The sequence below is a fragment of the Diabrotica virgifera genome, chromosome 9 (assembly GCF_917563875.1).
Source record: "Diabrotica virgifera virgifera chromosome 9, PGI_DIABVI_V3a".
Taxonomy (NCBI): Eukaryota; Metazoa; Arthropoda; class Insecta; order Coleoptera; family Chrysomelidae; genus Diabrotica; species Diabrotica virgifera.
Genome location: NC_065451.1, coordinates 30,658,753 through 30,682,398, shown reverse-complemented (window position 1 = coordinate 30,682,398; position 23,646 = coordinate 30,658,753). Strand labels below are relative to the sequence as shown.

At 31.1% G+C, this 23,646-nt stretch overlaps 1 protein-coding gene and 1 long non-coding RNA gene across 2 annotated transcripts; both read right to left on the bottom strand.

The window, feature by feature from the left end:
• On the bottom strand, positions 1-23,431 carry LOC126892623 (gastrula zinc finger protein XlCGF57.1-like). The gene is made up of 2 exons (XM_050662235.1): positions 23,111-23,431; positions 1-6,368 (listed from the first exon to the last, which is right to left on the bottom strand). Exons 1-2 carry the CDS (start codon positions 23,301-23,303, stop codon positions 4,822-4,824), a joined length of 1,740 nt encoding a protein of 579 aa, XP_050518192.1. The 5' UTR covers positions 23,304-23,431; the 3' UTR covers positions 1-4,821.
• LOC126892646 (uncharacterized) lies at positions 21,606-23,104 on the bottom strand. Its single transcript, XR_007700941.1, has 3 exons — positions 22,839-23,104; positions 22,472-22,740; positions 21,606-22,125 (listed from the first exon to the last, which is right to left on the bottom strand). It is a non-coding gene; the product is annotated as an uncharacterized LOC126892646 (long non-coding RNA).
• Positions 23,432-23,646: the final 215 nt, after the last annotated feature.

Here is a 23,646-nt window from a genome sequence, read left to right as displayed (position 1 = left end):
TGTGGGGTAGTTATTTTATTTTGTAACACAACACTATTTACAATCACTATACAATAATAACTATTACTGGGTTTAATACAAAACATACATACATTTGCTATGTAGAATTGCTACTAAATTGAACCGCGGTTAGGAGACAGACAGAGAGAGAGAGAGAGAGAGAGAGAGAGAGAGAAAGATAGAAAGAGAGAGAGAGAGAAAGATAGAGAGAGAGAGAGAAAGATAGAAAGAGAGAGAGAGAAAGATAGAGAGAGAGAGAGAGAGATGAGTAATTCGCGTAAATAACCGTGTAGTAATAAAACGTGAACCGTGAATTAAGACTGTATTGTCATTCGGGAGACTACATTCTGAATTGGGCTAAACGCGACCGACTAGCTCTGAGCCTGACTGGTAACCAACTGAGAGAACGTATTAAAACTGACTAAGAAACATTTTTCGGTCTTTTTGTCTCTTACAAACGAAGGAGTAGAATTGATTAACTTTTGTGCGTGTCTAGTTTAAGTTTTAGAGTAAATACAACGTTTAGTTCCAATCCAACATTATCCTAATCTGGTTATCCGGTCGGCATCAGTACTGAAAATGTGTGAGAAAGAAAAAATAGATCAGAATAGGGATTATGGCCTTGTTTGCATAGTATAAAAATTTACAAATCAATGAGATTTGCGACGGTCAACGGAAATATGGTATTTATTAATTTAATGGCCTTTTCTTATGTTCGAGTTACTACAAGGGACAGATGGCCCAACATGTGTGTTCATTTAAGAAATTATCAAAAATGCTATAAATTATATATTGGGGCGAAATTATAATAATTACCAATATGTTACAAGGTTTGTAACATCTAGTATACACTCTCATATGCGATATTAAAATTTGTTTCATTGAAAACTGTTTGGTGCAAATTTCACATTCAAATGGTTTTTCATCAGTATGCATATTCATATTTATTTATTAAGCGCAAAACAGGCCTTGTAGGCCTAGGGCTAACATGTTTACATTTCTGATTACATAAATAATAAATAACTTAATATAACTTACATAACTTATAAATTATTACACTTCAGTTTTTTGATACACTTCTTCACCACCTCCCTCCATCTCCTTCTGTCCAATGCTAATTCTTTCCATCTCTCAATGTTACTTTTCTTCAAGTCTTCATACACACTGTCCTTCCATCTTTTCCTTGGCCTGCCTTTCCTTCTCTTTTGTATTGGTCTTCGTGAGAGTACCATTTTTGGCATTCGTTTACTTCTCTCGATGTGTCCCAAGTATCGTATTCTCTGTACTTTGATCGTCGTCGTGATCGTTGGCTCTTGATATAGTTCTTCCAATTCTTTATTGGTTCTTCTTCTCCACTGACCTTCTATTTTCACACCTCCATGTATTGCTTTTTGCATTTTTCTCTCCCATCTTTCTAAAAGGTCTGTTTCTGACTTTTTGAGCACCCGTTTCGCATGCGTATGTTACTGTAGGTCTGATAACAGTCTTATAAATTCTTATTTTTGTTTTTCTTGATACGTATTTGGATTTCAATAATGTGCGTAATGCTCCATATTTTTTATTTCCTTTAGCTATTCTTGCTTTTATCTCCTCTTCTTCATGACCATTTTCATCTATTTTGGCTCCCAGGTAAATAATTTCTTTGGCTCTTTTGAACGAGTAAGTTTTTTCTCCATCTATTTGTACTATGATGTTATGCTCTTTTTCTTTTTGGATCTCTCCCATTATCATATTCCCATTTTTCATTAACTTTTGTAGTTCTTTTTTGCTTGTTGCTAATAGCGTCAGATCATCTGCAAATGCTATGCATTGGTGGCCGTTTTTAAATATCATTTCTTGCATGTTTATTCTGCTTTTCCTGATTATTCCTTCCAATGTTAGATTGAATGCAGTTGTTGATAGTGGGTCTCCTTGTCGTAATCCTTTCTTGGTTTCAAACTTTTTGGATGTACACCCTTTCCAAGCTATTTCGTTTGTTGTGTTTTCCATCGTCATCTTTACCATCCTGACAATTTTACTTGGTATCCCCAATTCTTTCACCAGTTCGTACATCTGCTGTCTATTTACTGTGTCGTAAGCCTGCTTAAAGTCTATGAACAAAGCATATAGTACTGTTTTATATTCGTAACAGGTAGTCTGTATTTCTTTTAAGGCAAATATTTGGTCAGTCGTTGATCTGTTGTTTCTAAAACCTGCCTGGTATTCTCCCAGTATTTTTTCCGAGTACTGACTTAGCCTTTTTCTGATACTTTGTGCCAAGATTTTGTAAATTATTTCTAATAATGCGATGCCTCTGTAGTTTTCGCAAAGCATTCTATCACCTTTTTTATGTATAGGGCACATCCTTGCTATGGTCACAGTATAAAGAGGGACAGTAGAACCACTCTCCGAAAAATTGGAAGTAAAATCTTTAGTCGCGCATGGCGACCGCGCAATGTTGGCAGTCGCTTTTGCCCCAATCTCGCATTGCTAGTAGCATAGGAACGTACGGCTTTTAACAGGGAAAACCCGTATCCACCACTGGTGAATTACCAATTGCGTACTGCCGGTATTACTTCCTGAGATCAAAGTGCCGACATGGAAGCGGTTTTACTGTCCCTCTTTATACTGTGCTATGGTCCACTCTTCTGGCATTTTTTCTACTTACCATATTCTTTTTATCAGGTCATATATCTCTTTCTGTAGTCTTTTCCCTCCTGATTTTATCATTTCGGCCGATATTTCTGTTATTCCTGGGCTTTTGTTATTTTTCAAGCTCTTTATTTCGTTCTCTATTTCTTGTTCTGTTGGTATTTCTATTGCTATCTATCATCTTCAATTTCGTGGTTTGTTTCTTTTGTACTTCGCTCTTATTTAGCAGTTCTGTGAAATAGTTTTGCCAGTTTCCCATTATTTTTTCCAGCTCATTTAGCAACATCCCTTTATCATCTCTCATATATGGGTTGTTTTTTTGATATCCTCTTTCCATTTTTTTGCGTCCGGGTAGAATGATCTTATTTCTTTTTTTTTTAATTTTTCTTCTATTTCTTTCAGTTTGTTCTCGTTGTATTTTCTCTTTTTGCTTCTACATTTTCTTTTCATGATTTTTCTCAATTCTCTGTATTCTTTTCTAGTGCTTTCTTCGTCATTTGTTAGATTTTTGAGTCTTACCTTTCTTATTGCTTCTGCTACTTCTTGACATTCTTCATCATACCAATCTTTTGTTTTGTGTTTTCTTTTGGTTTTCGCTAGGATTGCTTTACTTGTGTTCACGATTGCTTCTTTTATATTTTCCCATTGTTTGTCTGGGTTTGACGTTTCTTGTTCCCTGATTAGTCTGTTAGTTATTCCCTGTTCATACTTCTTCTGTGTGTTATTATCTTTTAATAGTCCTATGTTGAATTGTTTTTTAATTTTTTCTTTTGTTTTATTCTTTTTCTTTATGTTATGCTCAATTTTGTATTCTGCTCTCACCAAGTACTGGTCCGAGTTACAGTCCGCTTCTCTCATGCTCTTTACATTTATTACATTGTTTACATGTTTCTTCTCTATTAAAATATGGTCTATCTGATTTACTGTCTTTTTATCAGGGGAAATCCACGTTCCTTTATATATATCTTTTCGGCGTAATTGTGTGCTTCTTATCACCATTTGCCTTTCTGTTGCAAAGCCTATTATTCTTTGTCCATTATCGTTTGACACCTCATGTTTGCTATATTTCCCTATTATGTGCTCGTATATGTATATTCTCTCTTCCGACTTTGGCGTTGCAGTCTCCCATTATTATTTTGATGTCAAACCCTGGTAATTTATCATATTCTCTTTCCAATTGCTCGTAGAATTCATCTTTTTCTTCTTCTGTGGCATCTTCAATCGGTGCGTGTACATTTATTATGCTTATGTTTCGTTTGTCCCCTTTTAATCTTATTGTGCATAATCTGTCTGATATTGGTTGGAATGCCATTACTCTTTCCTTCCATTTTCGCTGTATTATAAAGCCTGTTCCTAACCTTCTGGTTTCTCCCACGCTTTTAAAAAATACCACGTCTTCTATTTCTACTATTTCTGTCTCTAATTGTTTTGTCTCTTGTAAAGCTATTATTTCTACATTATATCTTTTAATTTCTCTAATTAATTCTTTGAGTTTTCCTGTTTCGTATGTGCCTCTTACATCCCATGTACCCAAATTGACTTTAGTTTCCTTTTTGTTATTTTTACTTATTGCCTTGTCAATTGCCTGCGTCGTTTCCGTCTCATTTATCTCTGTTGCAGACTGTATCTTGTCATTTTTCGGCTTTTCTTTTTTATTGCTGTCTTGATTTGTTTTATTTCCATAGTTCGTAATCCTCTCTTTGCATTGTTCGTCGTCATTTGTTTCCTTTCATTGCTGTTGTTTAGTTTTTTGCTTTATCACCAACGTTTGGTTCATTCCATCCCAGCGCCATATTTCATGATCGGCATATATTTTCTTATACCCTACTTTCACTTTTCTCCCTTCCTTTCTTAGTTCTTGCGCTTTTTGTCTGACACTTTTCTGTACAATTCTGTCGTTCTTTGATAGGTCATCGTTGATATAAACTAGACCTTCTTCTCGATTTCCAATTTGGTTTTGTTTCGCATGATTTTTCTTTTATCTTCTTCCTTTTCAAGCTCAACCAAACAAACTTTTTCTCCTAACTTCAGAGCCTTCTCTATTTGTACATCTACTTCTAATTCTGTCTGCATAACATTTTTAATTGCATGCTTTAGGATATCTGGGCCATTTGTATCTATGTTCAAACCCTGTATAATTATATTTTTTCGCCTTTTTTGATTTTTTAAACTTTCAAGCCGTTCTTCTATTTAAAATCCAGTATGCACTATCATATGTGATTTTAAAACTTGTTTTGCTGAAAACTGTTTATTGCAAATTTCACATTCAAATGGTTTTTCACCAGTATGCACTATCATATGCGATTGTAAATATAATTTCCTTGAAAACTGTTTATTGCAAATTTCACATTTAAATGGTTTGTCATCAGTATGCAATATCATATGTCTTTTTAAACTACCCTTTGTTGAAAACTGTTTGGTGCAAATTTCACATGCAACTGGTTGTTCACCAGTATGCAATGTCATATGCATTGTTAAATTTGCTTTTAGTGAGAACGGTTTATTGCAAATTTCACATTTAAATGGTTTTTCACCAGTATGCACTCTCATATGCAATTTTAAAACTTGTTTTGTTGAAAACTGTTTGTTGCAAATTTCACACTCAAATGGTTTTTCACCAGTATGCACTCTCACATGCCTTTTTAAAGGTGATTTTGTTGAAAACTGTTTGTTGCAAATTTCACATTCAAATGGTTTTTCACCAGTATGCACTCTCATATGCAATTTCAAATAATGTTTTCTTAAAAACTGTTTATTGCAAATTTCACATTTAAATGGTTTTTCACCAGTATGCGTTCTCATATGCAATTTTAAAATTTGTGTTGTTGAAAACTGTTTGTTGCAAATTTCACACTCAAATGGTTTTTCACCAGTATGCACTCTCATATGCAATTTTAAATGTGCCTTTGTTGAAAACTGTTCGGTGCAATTTTCACATTCAAATGGTTTTTCACCAGTATGCACTCTCATATGCAATTTCAAATAATGTTTTCTTAAAAACTGTTTATTGCAAATTTCACATTTAAATGGTTTTTCACCAGTATGCGTTCTCATATGCCATTTTAAAACTTGTTTTGTTGAAAACTGTTTGGTGCAAATTTCACATTCAAATAGTTTTTCACCAGTATGCACTCTCATATGCAATTTTAAAACATGTTTTGTTGAAAACTGTTTGTGGCAAATTTCACATTCAAATGGTTTTTCACCAGTATGCACTCTCATATGCAATTTTAAATGTGCCTTTGTTGAAAACTGTTCGGTGCAATTTTCACATTCAAATGGTTTTTCACCAGTATGCACTCTCATATGCAATTTCAAATAATGTTTTCTTAAAAACTGTTTATTGCAAATTTCACATTCAAATGGTTTTTCACCAGTATGCACTCTCATATGCAATTTCAAATAATGTTTTTTTGAAAACTGTTTATTGCAAATTTCACATTCAAATGGTTTTTCACCCGTATGCACTGTCATATGTGCTTTTAAATTACCCTTGGTTGAAAACTGTTTAGTGCAAATTTCACATGCAAAAGGTTTTTTACCAGTGTGTATCCTTATATGTAGTTCTAAACGATAATTGTTTGAAAATGGTTTCTTGCAAATGATACATATAAAACGTTGCCCTCCAGTGTTCACATTGGTAGTGGAAGTTATATATTGCTTCAAATTTTTGTCAGTTCTAGCATGATGTGTTAAGAGGTTACTGGCAGCTGTTTTCATGTCATTAGAAGAGAAACCTAAAATGATAATTACGTGTTAAATCAGAATGGTGCAATTAAGAGGAAAGGCGCAAAATGTCGCCTGTCAAAATTTTCAATGTGTTTTAAATGTATTCATTTTTTTCAAATCCTGAGAAAACTAATAGATATTTTTGAAAAATTTAAACGCAGAATGAAAGATTACGTTATTACCGAGGGCCGAAAGTCCCTGAAAACTGTAATGTTTATTTTAATAAGTTACAAGGGTGAAAATAAAAGGTTGTAAGACGCACAAGCGCGTATACTCTCCATTAGTGCGAGAGAAAAGGACGATGAACCTAATAAGTTAATCAATTTTCCTCTTGATCTGAATGTTCTTCTTGTTTTTTGTTGTCTTTGCTTTTGCTTCTTGTCACAGACATTTGTTTTCAAGAAGTACTATCCCCGCCAAATATGAAAATTTGAATAGTATGTTACCAAGACGAATTTTTCTCACCCAAATTTAATAAATTGTCAATAAATATATCAAATATAAATATCGATAAATTAAATCAATTATGTCAAATTTGTACCTAAAGATATCTAAAATTTTATGTCATCAAATGTAAATATCTCACTTTTTACCACGGGCATATAAATTTCCAACCACCGGCTTTTCTCTTTCTATTCCTTCAAATTTGCCACTAGAAATACTTTTCAATGCCCCACGTTGGGCGCCATGTTGTTGTGATCTTACTTTTGATATCTGATGCTGTTCTCAGATGTAATTTATTTTAATTAATTAATTAATAATTATCTCATTAATCAAACAGATCCAATACCAATATAGTCTCAATCTCAGGGTAAATTATAATATCAATTACTTACTTTCGTGGCTTCAAAATATTTCTCAGTGGATTCCTAATCGGGATAGATAAAAGAGAGTAAAATAATAGACACATGGATTTCAATTAGAAATTATAAAATCGTTTATTTTATCTAAATGGCCATCACTATTTAATATTTCTTATATCTTATCTTTATTTAATACAACATTTACAAAAAATGGGAATCTTATTTTTTTTTGTTTCCAAAATTTTTTATTTAACAAGAACTATTATGATTTATCAGTAACAAATTTATTTAAGTTTGATGAAAAATTTGGAATAGTGATTGTGTGCCCCAATTTTCAATGTGGTATTTAATACACAAACCATACATTCATGTCATAACAAAATAGACTGACTTTTTTCTGGAGATTTGACAATGTCTTCCCATAAAACACGTTTCCTCCTATCTTGGGTTGCGATCAAACGACTCGTACCAGCTTCCCAGTAAGGCCTCTGCTCCTTTCTGACAACTACGCCTCGTACAGCCCTCGTTCCTGCCGTCTCCTGATTCCGTGTTCTACCTTTTTCAAACACTTCAACAAAACCGGGATACTCTAGACTCAAGGAGTTATATACTATCTCTACTCGGCCCAACACTCGTTCCACGATATCTTACTTTTTAATTTTCAAAAACAAACTAACTATACCGGCGTTTCACTTTTTTGTACACTCTTCTCGAAAACTGGTCTTCGCCTCTCGATCGCCAAAAACATACTGCCACACATCTCTCATCCATTCTCCTACTTCCAAATTACCCCTTCCAGCATTAAAAAATCAACCAATCCCAAGCAACTTTCAATTATCCGTATTTATCAACACAATTTTCCTTTTTCTAAATATCTTAATGGATTTCAAGAAAAAATAATATTCCCCATTTCAATTTTACTTTCTACATTAATACAACATTTACAAATTTAATGACCTATTATCTTATTCACTAGAGTATTAGTTAGCGGTGGTTAATGACAAATCCTTCCGCGAACACTTTCTTTGTACACATCACTCTAATTGTTTACTTGAGTCGTATTGTTCCCGCGGTTCGTAAACACTTCTCCGAATCACTCTCTTAAAAGCTACCTATACATAATTTGTTTTATACAGGGTGTTCCAAATTTACATGCCCGTGGTCGAGAAAAATGAAAACCTTTATTTTAATTTGACTTTAATTTATAATTATAAACTTTTATTTCTTATATCAATTAGGAATATAACAGTATATATTAATTTTTCAAAAATATAACACCGCCATTGGAAAAAACGTAAAAATATTTTGAACTTTTTAGATATATTAGTTACCATTTAATAAATGCATAACGTATCTTCACATGTACACTTCGCGTCAAAAAAAAACTGGTACAACTCTTATAACCGAAAATCGTGTTTTTCAAGTTGTGTAAGTTGATCTTGTCACAAGTGTCATTCTAATTTCTAGGGTAGTTTCGTTGCCAGTTCAACGAAAATATTATATCAAACTAGGTAAATAAAAAAAAAAAAAAAAAACTAAGAAGATGTAAACCTCCGCGAGGATGAATCGGGTTTACATCTTAGCGTAGTAAAAAAAAACAATTTACAAAAAATAAAAAAATTAATAAAAAAACAAATTAACAATATAAAAAAAATGCAAAAAAAATACAAAAAAAAATAAAAATTTACAAAAAAAATTAACAACCAAAACAGAGTATTATTTAGATCAGCGGTCGGGGAACCGGGGCAAATTACCCCAAATGGGGTAAAAATGAAATTTTTGGGGGTAAAAATGAAGCTTTTGTGACTAAAAAGTATATATTTTTAATTTGCTATTTATAAAAAGAGGCGATTTTGTTTTTTTTGCTCTTCGCCATGGGGTAATATCAACTTACATAAAAATCTTTTGGGGTAATGATTAAAAAAGTTCCCCGGCCGCTGATTTAGATAATAACTGTAGATAATAATGTTAGTTTGTTATGTGTTTAGAGTTAGAAATACAGAAAAAATTCCTCTGATTGAAAAATCAAATTTGTTTGTTTTTAAAATAACAAAATGTCTGGCTAATTGGCTCGGCCAAGGCCATCAAATTCACTCAAAAAAAAAAAGGTAAAAACGGAGCTGTGCGACAGTCCGCATTTTTTAATATACTAAAAACTAAAACAATTGTAATTTTCCGTCATCTCAATTAAGTATTCATACATTGAATAGTGTTTTATTATAATTTATGAAAATATTTCAATTCAAAAATAATGATAGATAATAAATCTTGACATGACTTTAAATTATTATGTTTAATGTCAAATCGAGAGGTGTGATTGGTTTCTCGTAAATTGTAGGACAAAACTGCATTGAGTTGTGTAGAATAAATAAAACACACTGGAAAAATTAAAAATTTAATTTGAAATTAATATAAAATAAATAACTTTTTCCGCAAATCGCCAGGAAATTTTGACATTCCTGTCAAAATTTCTTGAAGAAAAAGTCAGGACTTCCTTACTGTAAGGAAATGTCATTTCCTTACTGTAAGGAAATGATATTTCCGTACAGTTGTTAGTGTTAAATTTATAAGCGTCAAGTTTGACAATTCAACCTCAATACGTTTCCATAGTAACCCAAGTAATTTTATTAGGAATTTCAAAGCACCATTTATTTGGGAATAAAATTATCGCGTTTTTTTTTTAAATCAATCAATATCTGTCGAATTTTAAACGATTTGCGGAAAAATAGTATGTTTACCTCGTAGGAAAAGCCACATTCCTGGACTCTGTGTTGCTAAGTCTCGGCTTGCGCCTCGACTTAGCAATCTTCACAGTCGTCCAGGAATGTTAAGCTTTTCCTACCCGGTAAACAATGTACTATTACAGTGAACAAGTGTGGAATTTAAATATATGTATTACATTTCGAAATATACATTCTAAACGTTATTTTTTTGTATTTAGATTTAGTGCAATTCCGTTGTCTGTGATGGCAACAACGAAGTGATTCACGAACAATAATTGTCAGTCTGAACACAGGTTTACATTGGAAAAAAAAGTGTACCAGTTTTTATTGACGTGAAGTGTACCTATGTGCGGCAGATTCGTACAAATAGTATAAGAATTATTGTGCATTTAATGGTAGAAGCATTTAATTTGGACCACATATACTACACATATAAAGGTTCAAATTTAGATATGCGGTTATCTCAGTGTTTGTTGTTTCTCATTTGTTGTTGTCATCTCAGTCAAAAATATGTTGTTTCTTTTTCAATTATTTCACCCTGTATGTAATAATTTTTCACTCCGCAGATAATACCGCCATTGAAAAGAGTGTAAAAATATTTTTAGTAAATATTTTGAACTTTTTAGTTATGTTCATTACCATTTAATAAATGCATAACGTATGTTCACATGTAACTATGGGCGGCAGTTTCATTTTGAATGCCCGCCATTTTTGTAAAAGACAAAATCTGAGATGTCTATACTATTATATACTACTACTATTAAATGCACATATCACACAGATATACAATGTATATCTGTGTAACATAATTTTGAATAATAAAAGAGTTATATAAAAAACTAAAAATAAGTTATTTATTTAGTTTATTGACATATTTTACAAAATTAACATTAAACCACGAAATTATATATTGATTTTTGAAACAATAAAATCATTGACTTTTAAAAATAACAAACTCAATGCTATAATAAAAAAATATCTTAATTATCCCAGTCTTTTAATTATTTCTTAATTATGTCAGTTTGTACTTTGTTTAGAGTCCACTCTTGCCTGAAGAATACAGGCGCACTCATTATTTTTTTTTTAGCCCTACATAGTAGGATTGATTTTCTTCGTCTGAAACAATTAAAAAACTATAGTAATAATAATAAGGAATATAATTATTCAGTTAACCTTCCGATGACCAACCTTGTTTGTTACACGGATGACCAACGGGGGTAAAAAATGACCCCCGGTAAAAATTGACATTTGACAAAAAAATTAAGTTGTTTTAAAAAATAAAATAATGTATGTATTCGTAATTTTTATGTTACTATTGTATCAATAAATCATAAATAAACATTAGTAAAACATATTTTTAATTACAACTGAATATAGTCCAAGTAATGAAGCTTAAAATAGGACAAAACCTCGCAATTTTTACAGAATGGATCGATTTGCTTGAAAATTTGAGAGTAAGTAGTGGATAGTCCAAGGATCAAAATCTATATGATGCCGAAAGGCGCTTTTACCATGGGGGTGGTTGCCACCCTATGTCGGGGGTGAAAATTTTTTATTATATTTTGACCGCAAAAGTTGGTAAAAACATTCATTCTAAGCAAAAAATGTTCTATACATTTTTTTGATAAAATTAATAGTTTTCGATTTATTCGCTATCGAAAATGTTAGTTTTATATTAAAAAAATTAATGTTTTTAATAAGTTTTCCGCAAATAACTCAAAAAGTTTTCATTTTATCAAAACAACTTTGCTTAACAAAAATGTACCTTTTGAAAAAATAAACAAAACCGTTTTTTAAATTTTCTTTAAGACCAATAGTAATCGAGCTATACTTTATTATATGTTAGCTCTTCTTCGTCAAATATTAAATATTGTAGTTTCAAAGTTAAATGACGGGAAAACTATGCATTTTTCGAGGATAACTTGTTTAAACTAATTTGAAGTATTTCAAAATATCTATCTCCACAAATAAAACAAAGTCTTTAGCTCAAAAATTAAGTGGCTTATAATGAAAAGAATGTCAGACCCTATATTTTTCAGCGAAAAAGTGATTGAAAGCAAACCCCTAATCACCACCCTGAATAAAATTAATCGTTGACCTTATTTCGTCTTCTTTACTTATGTATTATTAATAGGTTTTAGAAGTTTACTGGTTTAGAATGATTAGTCTTTAAAAAAATGGAGTCAAAAGCAAATATCGAATTTTTGAAGTGTGGTAAAAAATTTCCTTTTTCTACAACCACTATTCAAAGTGCACTTTTCTGCACGGTTTTATGTTAGCAAACTTGATATTTTCTCACAGTATAAGATATTTGACATTAGTGTGCAGAAAAGTGACGTTTCTGTGCCGCAAAGTGACGTTTCTGTGCCGCAAAGTTCTTTTCTGCACAGTTGACTACCTCATTCTGAGTAACGTTATATTCTGTTTACATCCGTGGTTAAACTTTAGACAAATATATAACCTATAAGACAATTATTATATTTAACTATAGCATAGAAACTAAATTATGGATGTTACAACTGTTTTATTTTACAATTTTATTCTTATTAAACATTTTATAATTATCAAATAACCAATAAGGATTTAGCAACCTGTGCAAGAGACGTCGAATGAAGTATGTTTTGTGTAAATCCGTGACTGCATAAATATAATGTCAATAATGTGTAATAATTGTTTAAATTTAAACAAATTAAGGCAGTGCATTAATTTTTTAACTGATTTCTGTGCAATTTATTTAGGTATAAGGAATTTAAATTGATTAGTAGGTATTAATTAAATACAGTTTAAAATTTATCACATAGGTACCTATTATAATTAATCGTCGTTTGGAAATTGTGATTTTTATTTTTAGGAAAAACTGTGCTTGTAGAAAAAGTATAGTGTGAAACACGTGCAGAAAGGTAATTTCTCACTCGTTTGAATTGCGGCACTCGCTTGCGCTCGTACCGCAACTTTTCAAACTCGTGAGAAATTAGTACCTTTCTGCACTTGTTGCACAATATACTATTTCTTCAGAATAGAAAGATTATCATCATAGATACGAAAAAATATTTAAATATGAAATTGTAGCCTATTTAATTCCCAAGAACTTGGTTTGCAAAAATTTTTTCTACGGGAAAAATTGAGTGAGCTATTGACAATTAAATCTTATAATAACATGCAAAAATCACCTTTACCAACCCTTTCAAAGTCACCACTTTTTGCGACTGAGGATTTTAAAAGAATTTAATATTAATAGTCTTATAGATCTTATAAAAACCTACAAAACTATTTTTTACCAAACTTTCTAAGATACAAATTAAAAAGGTTACGGTTAAAAAATCAATATATTTTTTTGAGAAAAAAAAAAAGAAATCCAATTGGAAGCATAATAATGTAAGTTAGCTTTGCTTTTAGTCATTGGCCTTATTCATTCTTCTTTATTTATGTATTATTAATAGATTCTAGAAGTTTGACTGGCTTAGAATGATTAGTTTTAAAAAAAACTGGAGTTAAAAGCGAATAACGACTTTTTGTAGTTTGGCAAAAAATGCCATTTCAGAATAGAAAGATTAGCATCAGTTATACGAAAAAATGTTTTTATATGAAATTGTAGGTTATTTCATTCCCAAGAACTTGGTTTGAAAAAAAATTTTTTCTACGGCAAAAATTGAGTGAATGGTAAATAAGTATATATCAAAAAACATTGATTTTTTCTGTATAAAACTAACACTTTCGATAGCGAATAAATCGAAAAGTATTAATTATATCAAAAAAATGTATAGAACATTTTTTGCTTAGAATGAATATTTTTATCAACTTTTGCAGTCAAAATATAATAAAAAATTTCCACCCCTAAGATGGGGTGGCAACCGCCCCCATGGTAAAAGCGCCTTTCGGCATCATATAGATTTTGATCCTTGAACTCTCCACTACTTATTTTCAAATTTTCAAGCATATCGATCCATTCTATAAAAATTGCGAGGTGAAATGCTTCGGTTCCTGGACTAATAAAAACAGGAATCATCATTCTGAACTTATAGCTAAAGAAGTTTTAAAATATACACTAATTTACGTCGCCACAGGTTTAACATTCCAATATTGAAATGGACCATTACAATTCCACATAATAGGTGGTATTTACTTAATTTAAAATTGGAACATGGAAGGCCAAAGGAGTTCGTTCCCCTCAAATTCGGAAAATATGTTTTTTTTCGTAAAATGTAGAAAATATTTTTTATTACAAAATATGAGGGTATCTATAATTTTAGAATGATATTAAAGTCAAATAAAAAAATAATGAGTTTAAAATTGAAAATATGTCTGAATTAATTAAATAAAAACATGCATTAGGGTCAAAATTCACCTCCTTGGTCATCGGAAGGTTAAGATGTAACAAAATAGCCTATGATTTTTTTTGATAACATACACATTTAGTGCATAAGTAGGCTTAGTACTGGGCTTATTAGTTTGTAACTTATAGTCCAAGTAATGAAGCTTAAAATAGTACAAAACCTCGCAATTGTTACACAATGGATCGATTTGCTTGAAAATTTGAGAATAAGTAGTGGATAGTCCAAGGATCAAAATCTATATCATGCCGAAAGGCGCTTTTACCATGGGAGTGGTTACCACCCCATATCGGAGGTGAAAATTTGTTATTATATTTTAATCGCAAAATTTGGTTAAAACGTTCATTCTAAGCAAAAAACGTTCTATACATTTTTTTGATAAAATTGATAATTTTCGATTTATTCGCTTTCGAAAGTGTTAGTTTTTTATCGAAAAAATCAATGTTTTTAAAAATTTTCTGCTAATAACTCCAAAAGTTTTCGTTTTTCTAAACAACTATACTTAACAGAAATGTATCTTTTGAAAAAATAAACAAAACCGTTTTTTTTTTATTTTCTTTAAGACCAATAGCAATCGAACTATACTTTATTATATGTTGGCTCTTCTTCGTCAAATGCTAAATATGGTAGTTTCAAAGTCAAAAGACGAGAAAACTATGCATTTTTCAAGGACAACTTATTCAAACTAATTTAAAGTACTTAAAAATATCTATCTTCAGAAATAAAAAAAAGTCTTTGGCTCAAAAATTAAGTGACATAATGAAAAGAATGTCAGTCCCTATTTTTTTCAGCGAAAAAGTGATCGCAAGCAACCCTTCAATCACCACCCTAATTAAAATTAGTCATTGACCTTATTTGGTCTTTTTTTATTTATGTATTATTAATAGGTTCTAGAAGATTGGCCGGCTTAGGATAATTAGTTTTTAAAAAACTGGAGTTAAAAGCGAATAACGAATTATTGTAGTTTGGAAAAAAATGGCGTTTTCTTCAGAATACCAAGATTAGCATCAGAGATACGAAAAAATGTTTTAATAGGAAATTGTAGCTGATTTAATTCGCAAGAAATTGGTTTGCAAACATTTTTTCTACGGCAAAAATTGAGTGAGGTATTGACAATTAAAACTTGTAATAACATGAAAATACCACCTTTACCAACCCTTTCAAAGTCACCTCTTTTTGCGACTGAGGATTTTAAAAAGATTTAATGTTAATAGTCCTATAGTTGTTGAAAAAACCTACAAAATTAATTGTTAAGCAGCTTTCTAGGATAAAAAATAAAAAAGTTACGGTTAAAAAATTAATATATTTTTTGAAAAAAAAAAAAAAGGAGAAATCCAATTGGAAGCATAATAATGTAAGTTAGCGGTGTTTTTGGTCGTTGGCCTTATTTATTCTTATTTATTTATGTATTATTAATAGATTCTAGAAGTTTGACGGGCTTAGAATTATTAGTTTTTAAAAAACTGGAATTAAAAGCGAATATCGAATTTTTGTAGTTTGGTAAAAAATGCCATTTTCTTCAGAATAGAAAGATTAACATCAGAAATACGAAAAAATGTTTCTATATAAAATTGTAGGCTATTTAATTCCTAAGAACGTGGTTTGAAAAAAATTTTTCTACGGCAAAAATTGAGTGAAAATTGAGTAAATGAGTATATCGAAAAACGTTGACTTTTTCTATACAAAACTAACACTTTCGATAGCGAATAAATCGAAGACTATTAATTTTATCAAAAAAATGTATAGAACATTTTTTTCTTAAAATGGATGTTTTTATCAACTTTTGCCGTCAAAATATAATAAAAAATTTCCACCCCCGAGATGGGGTGGCAACCACCCCCATGGTAAAATCGCCTTTCGGCATCATATAGATTTTGATCCTTGGACTATCCATGACTTATTTTTAAATTTTCAGGCAAATCGATCCATTCTGTAAAAATTGCGAGGTGAAAAGCTTCGGTTCCTGGCCTATTACCTTGAGTAAACTTTTTGTTAACTGGAATGTATTTAGAACTGCTACGAACACGATCTGCATTAACTGTTTTCCCTTTGAGGGCAAGGTTTAACATTAAGCTTCCTCTGGACATTATTACCTATAAGACAAAAATATTAGATTAGAGCATATAGATTTTTCTGGTAACAAGTAACATACCTTCATATATTATTATTCCCTCCTTAATCTAGGCTATAAATTAATCTAATTTCTGAACGAACACAATTCAACTGACACAGCAAATCTCAGATACATAAATGTTGATAGGTATTTACTTGGTAGCAGTTTCTGTAGGAAGAATAAAAAGAATGGTGGTACTGTAATCTATGTTAAAAACACTTTAAAATTTGAAGCTATAAACTGCGATAGTTTTAATATTGAACAAACATCTGAATTTTGTGGAATTTTTCTTCAAGATATTAACACTGTTGTATTGGTAGTGTATAGATCTAGTAAATGTAACGATTTTAAGTCTTTTTTCAAAAATTTTGAAAATCTATTGGATCACATTATGAGGCCAAATTTGAATGTAGTGATTTTGGGAGATTTTAATATTAATTTTAAAGGAAAAACGCCAAATATTAGTGAATTGACTTCTATAACATCATCTTTTGGTATAAAACAAACAATTTATGACTATACTCGAGTTACTGCTACATCTGCCACTTGTATAGACAATATTATGACAAATTTTGAAGAAAATCAGTTTCAGACAAATGTCCTTGAACCTTGTTTTTCAGACCATCGCGGACAGTATATTAAGTTAAGCAAATCATCAAATAAATTAAAATCAAGTGTTTGCACTAGAGCCTTTACACAGGAAGGTATTTTAAAAATGAGAAACTTTTTATCAGAGTTGGACTGGAACATTTTTGATAGTGATTTTGATGTAGATTGCTTAGCAACGTTTTTAATAGATAATTATAATTATGCAGTATCTCACTATTTTCCACTAAAAACATTGGTTATTAAAAATAAAAAATGTCCTGTAAATTGGTTTAATGACAACTTAAAAAATATGAGAATTTATCTGCACTCTTATAAAATACGTGCTGATTCTACTAAAAATCCAATACATTACAGTCCATTCATTTTACATATTCCCAACTGTAAACAAACGCACATGGAAGCTAAACAGGGTCGTCCTGAAATGTATCTTAAAAACCAACACACTACCTACAATTTAAATTTGCAGACTGACCAGTTTGGACCTGTAAAATGAGAATCCGCCTCGTTTAGGGCAATAAATTACATTTAACAGCCTCTTGACGAATGAGACGGCGAATACTAACACGTGCGTTTGTTTATAGTTGGGAATTTGCTATGTGAATGTGGGAACGAATATAAAAAATACAAAAATCATTATAATTCCGAGTTGAAAAACGCGAAAAAGATGGCTTATGAGAAATTAATATTAACATCAAAGAATAGATCCAAGACGTGTTGGAAGATAATTAACTACGAGCGTAACAAAACAAATAGTTCACATAATATAACAACCAATTTATCTTGTGATACTATCAATAACTTTTTTGTTGAAATTGCTGAGAACATTATAAAAACCCTTCCTAATACATCAGACGACATAATCTTGAACTATCAAAACTTCCCAGCTCCATCGAGTTCATTCTTTCTATCTCCAACTACTCAACAAGAAGTATCGGAGGTTATAAATTCACTAAAAAATTCAAACTGTTTGGATACAAATGAGCTAAACGCTTCTTTTATAAAAAATACTTGTGAAATAATTACTGATCCTTTAACACATCTCATTAATAACATTTTTTCAATCGGGATATTTCCAACTGGATTTAAATACTCCAAAATTGTTCCTGTATTTAAGAAGGGCGATCGTGATCTTGTAGACAATTATAGACCAATTTCTATCGTTTCCATATTCAGTAAAATAATAGAAAAAATTCTGAAGCAACGCATAATATCGTACTTTGAAACCAATAACTTTCTTACCAGTTCACAATATGGGTTTAGAAAGGATCGTTCCACAACTCATGCGCTCTTAGATGTGATGAGTGGCATAGTGGATGGCCTGGAGAAGCATAACCAAACTGCTGTAACGTTGTGTGATCTTTCAAAGGCCTTCGACTGTGTTTCTCATGAAATTTTACTAAAAAAACTTCACTTTTACGGCATCAGAGGTACTCCTCTAGAACTAATTAAATCTTATCTAAGTGATAGATACCAAGCAGTCAGATACAGAAATTGTCTCTCTGAATTTAAGCATGTTAAGCATGGAGTTCCACAAGGTTCTGTTTTGGGCCCTCTATTATTTATTATATATGTTAATGACTTGCCCAATTTTATGGCTCCATGTAAAACAGTACTATTTGCAGATGACACTACTTTTATTTTTTCTGACAGAAATCGTTCTCTTTTAGAAACCAATTCTAGGAACATAAATTCAAATGCTCAATCATGGTTCGCAGCAAATAAACTTAGACCAAATGACACCAAAACTCAAAATTTATTAATTTCAACTAATCCATTCGATGCTCATGTGGAAAAAAATACTGTAAAATTGCTGGGCATGACAATTGACAACACACTGACTTGGTATAACCATATTGACCATCTCAAAGGCAAACTTTCCAGTACTTTATTTTTACTTAGACAACTAAAACTTGTTACAGGTGTTGATACCTTAAGAACAATTTATTTTTCTCTCTTCCATTCGTTTTTAAGCTATGGCGTTATTTTGTGGGGAAACTCTTGCAATGCAGTAACAATATTTAAATTGCAAAAAAAAGCAATTAGAATAATTGCAAAAGTTGGTTACTTGGAATCTTGCAAACCATTATTTATTAAATATAAAATAATGCCCTTGCCAACACTATGGCTATACAATGTTCTCGTGGAAACACAGGAAAATTGAGATACGAGGTTTTCACACTAAGCCATCGATATATAGGTGAACTAAAATAATTGAGATTGCCTTGTTAGATTTTTTTTAATAGCTAAATAGACTCCCAAAAAAGTGGAAAAAATTTAATTTTTTTTTGTAAAGTGTGCAAAAAAAATTATTTTTTGAAATACTGACTTTATTTTAGTTCCATGTAGAGCCTGAAGGCCCACAATTCAAATGGTGTTTCATTTTTTGATTTCACATGAGCAGAACAGCCGAAATCATGGCAGCAGTTGAGAAACTTTTTTTTTATATATGTGTCCCTGTTGGTTGATGTAATTAAAAAAAAACACTATATCGACTTTAAAAATTCATAAAGTTTGTTAAAATGTTAATAAATATGATATAAAAATTATAGATTATTTTATTTAAATCCTTTTCTAAAAAAAATCCCAACAATGTGTTAAAAATACTGCCTAGACACTAGACTACCCCCTTAAGGGTTAGAGGTTGAAGAGGAATATTTTGTGTTATTAGGGAATCTATCGACCTGTCAAAGTTAAATCACGTGATCTTTGGTTGGCACACAAAACTGTTCTTAACCTAAACTCAATGTAATTATTGATTTTTCTTATTTGTTTTTTGTCGTGATTTTGAGGTAGTATAGTATTTAAAGACATTCATTAGATTAATTATTTTATAAACTTTACGTTTTTGGTGATTTTGAGTGCTGACAACATGCCTGTGACTTGTATATTAGTGAACTGTGGAAGTCCAACTGATCGGGATAATGTTAATTTTAATTTGTTTTTTGTCCTGATTTTGAGCTAATATAGTATTTAAAGACATTCATTAGATTAATTATTTTATAAACTTTACGTTCTTGGTGGTTTTGAGTGCTGACAACATGCCTGTCACTTGTATAATAGTGAACTGTGCAAGTCCAACTGATCAGAATAATGTTAATTTTAATTTGTTTTTTGTCGTGATTTTGAGCTTAATATAGTATTTAAAGACATTCATTAGATTAATTATTTTATAAACTTTACGTTTTTGGTGATTTTGAGTGCTGACAACATGCCTGTGACTTGTATAGTAGTGAACTGTGGAAGTCCAACTGATCAGAATAATGTTAATTTTAATTTGTTTTTTGTCGTGATTTTGAGCTTAATATAGTATTTAAAGACATTCATTAGATTGATTATTTTATAAACTTTTCGTTTGTAGTGATTTTAAGTGCTGAGAACATGCCTGTAATCTGTATAGTAGTGAACTGTGGAAGTCGAGCTGATCGGATAATGTTAATTTTTTTCGTGTTCCCTCTATAGGGCTTTTCATTCACAGTCATTTGTTTTGAGCTTCTGTCATATAATCCGTGTATAGTAATATTATACACGGATTATACAACATCTGACAGAAGCTCGAAACAAATGACAATCGATGAAAAGCCGTATTAGAAACTCATTTATGTTTCCTCACCTAACTAAATTGTCAAATAACAGGACGCACTCATGCTAGGAATTATGGTTTTTATTAATATTATTACAATTATTTATATGTGACACTAACGTAACTAGTGACATTCATTTTTAGGCCAATGTGACAAACTTTATTAATAGTACTAAATTTTAACATTTATCCCCTATTTTGTTAAAACAATACTATTTTGTTTTTCATTCTATTCAAAATAAATGCAGTTTTGACAGGGAATTTGTTTTGTTATTTATTTATTCCATATAGACCTGGATCCCGCGTACCAAAAAAAAGTTGATTAATAGCAAGCTGAAAATTTATTAATAGCTTAATGGTGTCTAGTCCGACAAACTTTGATGTACGGGAACACTGGAAGTTTTAACTGTGGAACAGGTTAAAAATTTGGAACGTCAAACTACGAAAATGTTTATGTAATTTGTCAGATAAAACTTCCAATTGATTTGCTACCAATTCATTAAACTCTCATGCAAAAACCAGACTGGTGAAAAAATCACCAACTGGGCATTTTAATGAGTAGAACACGAAGACTATGTCAAACTACAGGAATCATGTTGGTTAGTAATAGCAGTCTGATTTTTGCATGAGAATTTAATGAAAGGATAACAGATCAATTCGATGTTCTGTCCGACAAAATATATGGGATGTTTTTGTAATCTGATGTTCCAAATCTGAGTTTCCAAACTGTTTCACAATTAAAACTACCCCTGTTCCAGTGTCACAATACATCAAAGTTTGTCCAACTGGACACCGTTAAGCTATTAACAAATGTTCAGCTTGCTATTAATCAATTTTTTTGGTACACGGGATCCAGACCTAATAGGTTTGTTCATAGTACGACACAAACGATTAGCAACTGCTGCCAACCATCAGATGCATGAGCAGTTAACAGTTAGCGTTGTGCAGTTAATAGTTAGCATTCATAGACTACGAATGCACATGTGTCTGATGGTTGGCAAGAGTTGCTGATCGTTCTACGAACAAACCTATCAGTAAGCACAATTTGTGATATCCATGGGTAGTTACTAACAGAAAGAGGCAGGATTCGATTTTTAAAACATTTATTTTAGAGTCAAAACATAGTCATACCTTAAACGATAAATGAATATTATTATTACAAGTTGATACTAATTACAAAAATAAATACACATTTAAAAGACCAATACATAATTACTCATGATGAAGAAGTACATTATAATTAAAAATGAATAACCATTTTCATATCGCTGCAACACAATGCCAAAGCCATCTTATATTTCAATTCGTTTAGTGAGCGCAACAAGCACTCTGACCGAACAGTTTCAAAACTCATTAGTTTTTCATCAGAAAATGCATATGTTGCTATCTCCAAACCATGTAGCTGTAACATATGTACATACATTGGGTTCTTCGTCTGTCTTGCCCTGAGCATACTAAGCTAAAAATAGGATTGCTGCAATATGGCTGCAGACTTCACTATTACCAGCCATACGCATACAATGTGAATTTGCTATGTCATCAGAACTGGCTATCACCCCACCCAAGCATTTAGTCGTTTAGCATTGGATTTTTGGAAATGCTTCACCTAAAAGAAATATTTTATTTTTTTGGAAATTCTTCAACTACAAAAATTTATTTTTATTAGAGTATTTGCGTTCTTTACAATGATTGAGAATATTTTATTTAAAATCAGACATTCATATAATATAATTTTAGAACAATCATGACAGTAATTCAAATATATGGCAGTAATAAATCATTTTCAGAGAATTATGGAGTTCGCAGTTTACAGATTAGGACGATGATATGTCTGGTTTCATACAGATATATAAACGTAAATAAATCTAATATTTAAAACCAATTTATCCAAAAGACACTAATACTGTTATCCATATATTTCTTAATGGTGAATAAATAAAATAAAGGCATACCTTTCCCACAATAATATGGAAATCAGGAAATCATTAACAATTTTTACTCCATTCAAAACAAATCCAGCTGTAAAATATTTATGTGCCTGAAGGCTTTTGTATGCTTTCATCTGCTGCTTAGAGTAGCAACTGTGACATATCAGACTCCACCAGATATGTATAAATATCTATAATAGTAACTTGATGGACTGCACTTTACTGTAAAATCTAATTCTGACTGAATTGCGTATGGATCTAAATCCCCAATTATTTTCAGCTTCAATAAATATCTAGAACTATAAAAGAAATAATGTTATTGCTTGCAAAATTCATCATTATTGATAAATATCGGGGCAAAATGAACAGTAAAAAAAATTGTTTCGCCTACCTTTCTCGCAACATCTGGAGTTTCCAATAATAATTTCCTTAAATAATCAGTTTGCATTGTGGTAAAGTTTATAAAGTTCACAAAAACAGGAAACGAAATCCAAATGAATCCAAAATACGACGATAAACAATGAAAAATCATTGAAAAATAGATGCAAACATAACCTCTTTGTTAGTTTGTGTGCCAACCAGAGGTCACGTGGTTTGGATTGCCTAATTCTGTGAGATAATAGGAGCTTAGGTAAATTAACTACATACTCTTTATTTACGTACCATCATCTTGTTTGATTTCAGCTTTTATAGAACATATATTAACCTCTAAAAAATCAAATGTATCATTTGTACTTTCCCTGATAGGTTCATCCTTAATTTCGATTTTACAGGTGTCCTCTAGAACTTCATTATCTATTTCTCTTTTGCAAGTCGTTTCACCAACTTCTTCTTTTACGTCACTTTGATTAGACATGATTTTTAGTAATATATAATACGTCTATCTTGATTTTGTATTATGAAAAATATCAAAAAATACTGTGTAAACTGTAAAGTAAAATAAAAATAACATATAACCTCAAAAAATCACGTACTGACCAACGAACTGTCAACTGTCAACACTCAACACTGATACGAGAAGCTAATTCGCACACTTGATCCAACGTTGCCAATTGTACGGGTAACAATCAATGCGCGGTAAATTTAAAAAAGACGATGCATTGTGCCAGCAATTATAATATAATGATTAGTAATATATTAATTTAATCATTAAAGATAGTCAGTCAATGGCGTGCGTCATACAGATTATATTTTCAAGT

Excerpts from the sequence above, each read along its gene's own strand:
- LOC126892623 (XM_050662235.1), bottom strand. The coding sequence starts at position 23,303 with ATGTCTAATCAAAGTGACGTAAAAGAAGAAGTTGGTGAAACGACTTGC. Across the intron at positions 6,369-23,110 it reads TGAAATCAAACAAGATGATG|GTTTCTCTTCTAATGACATG; the intron begins GTACGTAAATAA and ends TTATCATTTTAG.